The 8,644-nt window shown below is 49.1% G+C and overlaps 1 protein-coding gene across 2 annotated transcripts in view; it reads right to left on the bottom strand.

The window, feature by feature from the left end:
• Positions 1-949: 949 nt before the first annotated feature.
• Positions 950-8,644, bottom strand: part of FZD3 (frizzled class receptor 3) — a 50,638-nt gene continuing 42,943 nt past the window's right edge. For both annotated transcript variants that reach the window (XM_085218271.1, XM_085218272.1), the window contains exons 5-7: positions 5,632-5,780; positions 4,402-4,635; positions 950-4,117 (exon numbers count right to left, since the gene is read on the bottom strand). In XM_085218271.1, coding sequence (XP_085074397.1) covers positions 3,904-4,117; positions 4,402-4,635; positions 5,632-5,780 — 597 coding nt within the window. In that variant the 3' untranslated portion in view covers positions 950-3,903. The remainder of the gene's footprint in view (positions 4,118-4,401; positions 4,636-5,631; positions 5,781-8,644) is intronic.

Raw genomic sequence — 8,644 nt, 5'->3', positions numbered from 1 at the left:
GATGAGTTCCCTGCATGCAACATCCCGAGGGCACTGGGAAAGCCCCCAAACCCGCCTGCAAAGGCAAACCAGCCTAGGAGCGGCTGCCTCGCCACAAATGAAAAATAAGAGCAAAGTTAACTTCTGTCTGATCCCATTTTCCTGCAGCCAAGCAGATGGTTTGCTTCTCTTGGCAGAGGCAGCGCCTTATCTGATCGCAGCGCTGGAACGGGGGAGAGCAGAGGGCTTTGAAGGCAGCGCGGGAGCCGGCAGAGGTATGTCGGGGCTGGCTGCTCCTGACAGCTCCAGGTGGGATTTGCAGGGCTGTGTTGCAATGCAGGGCCTGGGGGGATTTCTCAGCAAAGCCGAGCCCTGCACTGTGTGGTGGGGCCAGCAGGCAGGAGCGGGGCAGGAACGAGGGGGATGCAACGCCCTCAGGAGGAGAACAAAGGCTGTTCTGTGCCTTCCAAGGCAAAACATGAAGAAATAAAGTTTGCATTTGAAGTTCTGAGCGCTAGAAACATCTCCTCAGGTGCTGCCCAGAAGCAGCAGAGCTCAGCTCTGTGTCTCTGACACAGAATGGGCAGGGTTGGAAGGGACCTCAAGGATCACGAAGCTGCAGCTCCCCCTGCCACATGCAGGGCCACCAACCTCCACATTTGATACCAGCCCAGGCTGCCCAGGGCCCCATCCAACCTGGCCTTGAACACCTCCAGGGATGGACGGGGCATCCACAGCCTCTCTGGGCAGCTGTTCCAGCACCTCACCACTCTCACAGGAAAGAACTTCCCCCTGACATCCAACCTAAATCTTCCCTCCTTCAACTAAAACCATTTCCCCTCATCCTGCTGTTATCTACCCTTGTAAAGAGTTGATTCCCCTCCTGTTTGTAGGCTCCCTTTAGGTACTGAGAGGCAGGACTCTCCTCCGGGGTGGAATTCAAACACGGCGCACTTTTGGACAACAGCACTGGGATTTTTACACGGTTTTATTAAAAACTCTTAAAGGTCTAAAATGAAAATGTACACCTACTACAGAATAACCAGTTTGTACACTCACAGGTAAAGTGCTAAAAATTAAACGTTACCGAAGCGACACGGGACTACTGGAACTGAGCCCACGGAGAGCTGAGCACAGCAGCAGAAATGAAGGTACAGCCCCAACGTAAGCGTCGGATGAGCAACCACGGCCCTGCAGCCGTGGGCTGCACAAAATGCACACAGAACATCCCGCCGTGTGCCACAATGAACCCCAATCTGTTTATAAAACATTGGCATAGGAGGGGAATTTCACATTCAAGTCTACATTCGGTCGTTAGGGCTGAAGCACGTGGGGATGCTCTGCAGCCCGGGCGCCCGCTTCCCACTGCTGCTGCTTTGGGGTGCTCTGCTGCAAGCACCTCGCTGAGCTGTGGGCTCCTCCAGCAGCCCCCGGGCTGGGAGCACCTGGCAGTGCGTGCCCAGCTTCCAGCTGGATTTAGGACAGGCACCGATGCAGCAGGTGCTGCTCGGCTGTCCTCGGGTGCTGTTTGTACAACCGATAGAGCTGACGCCTGTGCTGCTAAGCTGAGGTCTAGGTGCTAAGAAAACGCAGAGCACTTGAGAGCAGAGTAATTTACAGACAGTTGAGGCTTCTTGCTGCAGTTTGGCTTTTAGGCTCCCCAAAAGATTACCCTTGTGGACTGAATAGGGAGGTGGATCCTTGCTGCCTTTCCTTACAGCGCAAGCACAGCACTGACTCACAATTCCATGATGGGATGCTAACAGGAAAGCACCTAAACATGCCCAGGTCACCCAGAAATCTCCCACACCCTGAGATGCAAAAGTTTGGCAGCCCCAGCCACGAGTGCATCCAGGGTGAGGCCATCTTCCCCCTGAAACAGGCTGCTGGGAAGAAGGTCTTTGAGTCCCAGGGAGGAGGAATGCTGTGCAGGAGTAGCGTGTTGGTTCAGGTTAGGAAGATAAAAGGAAGAGCTTAGGGTTACAGAGGTAAGGGTGACAAAAAGCCCAAGTTTTTCCATCTTAATCCCTTTTCTGGGTGACGAGAGCACTCTCCATCCATGTGTATGCAATAGATGAGCAAGGGACTGCTTAAATACCCCACCTGGAAACAACACGGGGATTAAACCTCACAAATTAGCTAATTTCTGGGAGGATGTACTTCAGACCCCCCCCACTCCCCTCCCTGCCTCTAAGCAAGTCAAAGCACTGCTGCAATTAACAAGAAAGGAGCACAGGAAATTCAGCCAAGGAGATCAATGTTAACACTTGACCTTCGTCAGTTCAGTGTTTACAAGAACTCAGATATTTGGCTTCTTTTACAGATTCAGATTCCAAAAACTACCCTCCCTTTGAAGCAAGAAGTTAGTACGTGTATTTCTAAATCCACCGTGAGTCCCAGAGCAACCTGTGATCTCAAAGAGAGCCCGGCTACGTGCCCTGCTGTTGTGTCATCAGCTGCAATTAGCGTGAGTCATCAGCAGCGCTGCTCAGTTCTGCAGTGTGCGTGGCGCTTGTTGCCCTGTTGCTGCCCTCGAGGCTGTGCCATCTAAACATGTACAGAGGCTTCTCGATGCGCCTCAAGCAGGTGAAGGAGGGAATTATGTAAGGACAATGAAAAAGAGGCATTCGTATCCCAGCAGTGATCTGCAGTCATTACTGAGGTAGGTTTAGGTGCAGCCAGCGCTGCTCGCGCTGAGCGGGTCTGACAGCAGACGCCTCCGAAGATCAACTGTGCCATCAGGAACGCACCCTGACTTCTGCCTGCTGGGCCAGCAGACCTGCTGTACCCTACAAACCATTCACACACCACAAAAGCCCAAACTGAGAATTCTCTGCTGTGAACCTATGGTAGGGAATGAAAACAACCGGAGTAGAGGTTGATCAGGAGAGCACGGATACCTGCCTGCTCCTCCAGCAGCAAGGGGGGTTGGGCTCAGCACCGTGCCCCAGTGCCCGACCTCAGCACAGAGCAAAGCCCCAGGAACACAGCCCAGCCCTGAGGGAGCTCCTCGCAGCCATTTCAGCCCCAGCATTCCTCACCTGCTCCGTGGGTCGGTCAGCAGGGTTTGTTCTGTTGGTGAGAAGGCTGCCCAGCCCGGTGTGGGGGGCAAATTCAGCTCTTTCTGTTTTTAAATAGATTGGGAACGGGCAATCTCAGCTTTTGTACAATAATCTAAAAATAAGTGGCTGAATATTATCTAGATAACTGGTTTTAAAATTCCTCTCTTCCTACATAAATTGTAAACAAGTAGAAAATTTAAATAGTATCTTGTAAAAAAAGCAAGGACAAATGCAAGTTATACAAAAAGCGCCCTTCCTTGCCTCCTTCCTCCCCCTCCCTCCACCCATCCCCACAGCTGAGCCTGAGCAGCCCTGGGAGGAGCTGGTGATCCTCAGCCATCTCCTCTCTCCTCCCAAACGCTGCTCCTCTGTTGCATTTCCAGTGTTATCCGTTACAAACGCAGCCGCTATCTCCCAGACGTCCTTTGTCCAGCACTGAGCACGGGGCCCCTCCCTCTGTGAAACCAAGAATCGCTTTGCTATCGGGTCAGAGATGTGGAGGAATTCCTTCAATATCCAAGAATTTCCTTATGCCCATTAGAAAACATATGGGTGTGACTGTCCGTGGTGGCACCTGCTGATGTGACGACACATCGGAGGGAGGGGAAGGTTTTTCTTCAAGAATAAGGAATTCAGCAACAATGGCTGATGGGTAAATAACAGTTATCAAATAAATAATTACCTACAGAGAGCCCAAACGAGGCAGGCAGCTGGGTGCTCAGCGACTCAAGCTTGCTGAACACTAGCTCTGATGCAGGCATGAGAACCGTGGCTTCAGAACGGAGAAGCCGGCCTCGGCTCCCCGATGCACGAAAGCAGCAGCTGCCCAGAGGCGCCGTAATGCTGAGCAGCGCCGCCAGGCTCAAGCGCTGGTCCCGTCCTCCTCGATGACGCGGTTCATGCTGGTGCCGTGTGTGATGTGTGTCAGGGGGTTGCTGCTCAGGTCCCTGATGCTGCTGTGGCGCGACTGCTCGTTGAGCCGATGGGAGCTGCTGTGCCGGGAGTGGTCGGTGAGCCGGGACATGCTGCCGTGAGGGAGTCTTTCCTCTATGCCTCTGTAGCTGCAGGGGGTGTACCTGGTGTGCAAACAGAGGGGATCATTATTGTCAGCATGCAGTCTGGGAGAGTTCTGCTTTCCCATGTGTTAAGATTGCGGAATTGGATTCACTCGGGTTGGAAAAGACCTCTAAGGTCACCTGGTCCAACCCCAGCTCGCCCCACCGTGCCCACTGCCCACATCCCTCAGTGCCACATCTCCATTTTCCTTAACACCTCCAGGAATGGTGACCCCACCGCCTCCCCATGCCGCTCTCAGAGCTCGTCCCACTTCACGCACGACATGTAAGAGAAGGAAACGCACCGGCCGTCGCGTGAGCGGTGCAGGCTGCCGTGGTAGCTGCTCACTTTGCTGTGCACGCTGCCTGCCTTGCTCCTCTGGTCGTCCAGCATGGCCAGCTGGGTGGAGGAGGCGTGGGTGGAGGTGCCCTGGGTGGAGGTGCCCCTGGACTTGCGGATGATGGGCGTGTTGGGGTCCCGCAGAAGAGACTGAGCGAAATCTGGCTCTTGCAGCACTTGACGGCTCTCGTTGACAACTCTGAATTAGGCATGAGGTTTGAATAGTTAATGTCAATTACTGCAATAAGAGGTGTAAGATGATCACAGTCACAGCACTACAAGTATTTTACAAGCAGGACTTACTCGCATTATAATGGCTTTGTTTGCCTAATTCTAAAGCGTTTAGAATTTGGGTATTTCAGCAAAGTTCATATTCTTGACTCCTTCACACTCTCCGTACCTGATGTACTAAATGTTGTTAGCCATGTGTGTGTCCTACCAGATTCACTTTTGGAGAAATCAACATTTGCTCCAACTCTACAGAAGTCATTTTACTCAGGAGAGGGCCAGTTCTGCTATGGATGGCCAAGCCAACGCCATGGGGCAGCCACTTAAAGACTTGCTATGTTTGCAGACCTATTTTGAAACAGCCACTTATGAGACAATATTTATGATTATGAAACCAGGTATTCATGGCTAATATATAATCAAATACACTGTCTCTAAATTTATGCCATATCTCAGCCTAAATTAATTTTGGCCTTATGAAGCTATAACACAATCTTACCGTAATTTTATCGGAGCGCTTGAGCTTTAAGGTCAGATGCATATGGCAAAATTAAACGTAGAGACAATTGCTTTTAACATGGTGAAAACAGCTTAGGTTTAATTCCCACATGACGATGTGATTCAGTGGACTAGATACTAGATAGGTACCTTTACAAATGACAATCCTCAATTCAATACTACTCTGTGTACAGCAGAGAAGCTGTAGTATTTAACTGAAACCTGATTTTCATTTTGAAAACTGACAGAACCATGTAAATTTGATTCTGGGACCAAAGAAAAATAATGGCTAAAAATGTGACTGTTCTTTAGGGCTTTATTTTTGAAGCTATTGCTTGTGCTGTCCTCCTCTGCTCTGCTACCTGCTCCTGGCCGTGCCTCCACAGAACACTCATCAAAATACTGCCAGGACCACAAGGGAGGAGGACTTCAGTCAGTACTCAGCTGGTTTGTTTGTCTCAGTACTCACTCTTTTTTCCTGCGTCCGTGGAAAAAGCTGGCCCACTCAAAACAGGTCTTTTTGCTTCCAACCCAGAAGACAGAGGGTATCCCAACTACCAAAGCCATGAGATATTTCATCAGAAAGAGGATCAGATCTGGACGACTCATCTGAGTGACCTGCAGAGAGAAAGAGACCAAAAAGAACATCATACAAACCACCATAGCTCGCTTCTCCTCTTATTAACTCATTTAAAATAACTGTCTGTGCCTTGAGCCAAAGTAAACATCAACAGGGTTCCTTTGTTTCATGGCTCCAGAGAGCATGACTGAATGTGACTACGATCCACTGCGGAGTGAAACAAAAGCCCCAACTGCTGTGAGGTCCCAGCCTTTATTTGTACTTCTGGTCTTTTGTCTGTGCCCTGAATAACTGTGAAATACTTTCTAGTCTGCAAATTATAGACTTATTTCTTTGACAGAACTAACCTACATAAAACCAGGTGTTACATTCGCTGTTGGGAAAAATCCCAGTGAAAGGCTTCATGGGATGCTCAACGCTGACCCTTTATTCCCTGCCATTCTCGGTGGGCTTTACCCTTGCTTTCCTTCCCTTGGCATCACCAAGGTACGACGACCTGCTTATTGCCAACTCTGACCTCCCCGCATTTATTCAACGTGACCAGATGAATTCTTGTGAATATTTGTGCATATTTTTGCAAATATTCATCCAAAAATGAGTTGTTAGGAAAAGATGTGGGAGCAAATCCGAAAACGTAATTTCCAGATAGGTCTGTTCGTGCCACTCTGGAACAAATAGGCATCAAGGCCTTTTGTGGAGTCAACAACAAAAAGTGAGCTGTCAAGGACAAATCTTGAAGAACTGACGATGCAGAATTTAACTTAGAAGCATCACAAGCATGATTCTATTTCTCAGAGTTCATCTCTGCATGAAATGGGATCAAGGCTCTTCCCAGGTGAGTTCTCTCCTCAGCACTGCCTGATGCATTTTACATCAGACTGCAGACCTCCCGGCCCTCGCGTGCATGTGACCACACAGCATCAGTCTTCCGGGTGGCTTTGGAGCCATTGTGTGAGGTTTCACCCAAGAAAAGGATATCAATATATTAATGGTGACCCAATAAAAACCTATCCAGCAAAATTAAGCTCTCAGAAATTAACCCTATTATCTCATTTCATAATGCGCAAATGCGGCATGAAGTGGAAAAAGTGGTGAAACTCATCACTTAATGTAGGCAACGCTGAGGTAAATTGTTGTGTTTCCACACCGTGCTGCCCGCTGGCCCAGCTCTCGTGGCGGAGCTGCCTGCCTCAGGTGACTGCAATTCCCATTCTTGTGTTGAAAACAAAATGAGAGTTGGAGCACTGAAGGCCAGCGTGTGATGAGGGGCTCTGAAAGGGCATTTTTATGTCCTGGATTGAGTCAGACCGCTTTATGCTACAGTCAACAGAAACGAGGTGGTGTGTACAGCATGCATCCTTATCCCACTAAGGAGCAGATATTACTTCCATGAAGACACTGCATCAAATCATTTGATAGCAAAGCTTCTGGCTCCACGCATTTCTGCAGGGTGTTGCAAATCATTCCAAGCAGAAGTTGAAATCAATTCACCAAATACCTCTGGGTGAAAAGAGGAGCACCTTGCTCTCAGAGCAAACTATTCAGTGTGCTCACCACTCAACCATGAACTTCTTTGCATGCAATTTGAGCAGGAACACATGGTGGGCTCCCTAATCATTAATACTAAAGTGACTGCACCTGTTTTAAACAACATCTCTGCAGATTAGGAGACACTGATTGCAATTAACAAAGGAAAAATAAGACTTGAAATCACTGTTCCAGGAATATAAAACTGTAACTATCAGGTGCTTAAACCCAAAGCCTCTGAGCTCATTTCCAAAAAGTATGGCACTGATGTAATTCCAAACCCAAATGCTGCCATTTTCTTTCATTAAGACAAAGAAATGATTGCATGGTTTTTAATAGCAGTAAAACCACACAGCAGCTCCCTTATGCTTACCTGTGGAGTCCTGCTATTGAAATCCAGGGCACCTCCACATTTGCTCTATCCATTTGTCTGGATGAGGAGCTACGAGATGTGGTTTTAGTTCTTGTGGTAACAGTGGTGATGGAAGGACGGTTGGACTAGATGATCTTGTAGGTCCTTTCCAACCCTGTGATTCTATGATTCTCTAGGCCTTCAGAGGCACTCAGCTAGCAGGGGAACAGGCTGAGATGGAGCTGCAATAGAGGCGGTGTGCTCTGCTCTGCTCTGTTCTGCTCTGCTCTGCTCTGCTCTGCTCTGTTCTGCTCTGCTCTGCTCAGGCACGTCCCGCCAGCAGCACGGGTACCGATGCTTCGCTGAGCAAAGACCAGCAAACAAGTTCTGTCAGCTACAAAGATTGCATACGTGATAGCAAGGCTTCACAATCCAGCCCTGCTCCCATCTGCCAGGCTGGTGCTGCAGCTGGGCTGGTGCAGGGTGTGAATCGCTTCCCTTGCTGAGCACAGAAAGACATCGGTGCGAACGCACCGCTTCCCTGCCGAACCCACAGTAGCAGGTGTTCAGCAAGGAGGTTAAAAACATCCATTTCAGCATTCCTCTGGGGAAAAACAATGCCTCTTTGTAGGCACACTGTTAATTTAAGATGCTTATATAACTAATTTCTGAATATCTTCCCCTTCTGCCCTTGAACGATCAATCACGGTTGCTTTTTAGTGACAGAGACCAGTGGCCTCTTCCTGCTGCAACGTATGAAATCACAAATTAATGAGCTTGCTGCACATGTGGAGTAAAAGCACAAACCCAACACCTGTCCCCCTCCTTTGGGGCACGGTTCCACAATAAGGCCGATCATTTGATATTTCCCTAAGGATGAAAAGCAATGAAATTCAAATTAACTCATCCTTTTGTTGAAAGCAGAGGAAGCGGGGAAAGACCAAAGGGAATCTGATCCGACAGTCTCACTTTCATTACCATTTCCATCACTGTCACTGCTTTGAAATTCAGATTATACACGTG

Source organism: Meleagris gallopavo, chromosome 2 (genome assembly GCF_905368555.1).
Source record: "Meleagris gallopavo chromosome 2, MGAL_WU_HG_1.1, whole genome shotgun sequence".
Taxonomy (NCBI): domain Eukaryota; kingdom Metazoa; phylum Chordata; class Aves; order Galliformes; family Phasianidae; genus Meleagris; species Meleagris gallopavo.
This window is presented reverse-complemented; position numbering and strand designations above follow the sequence as displayed.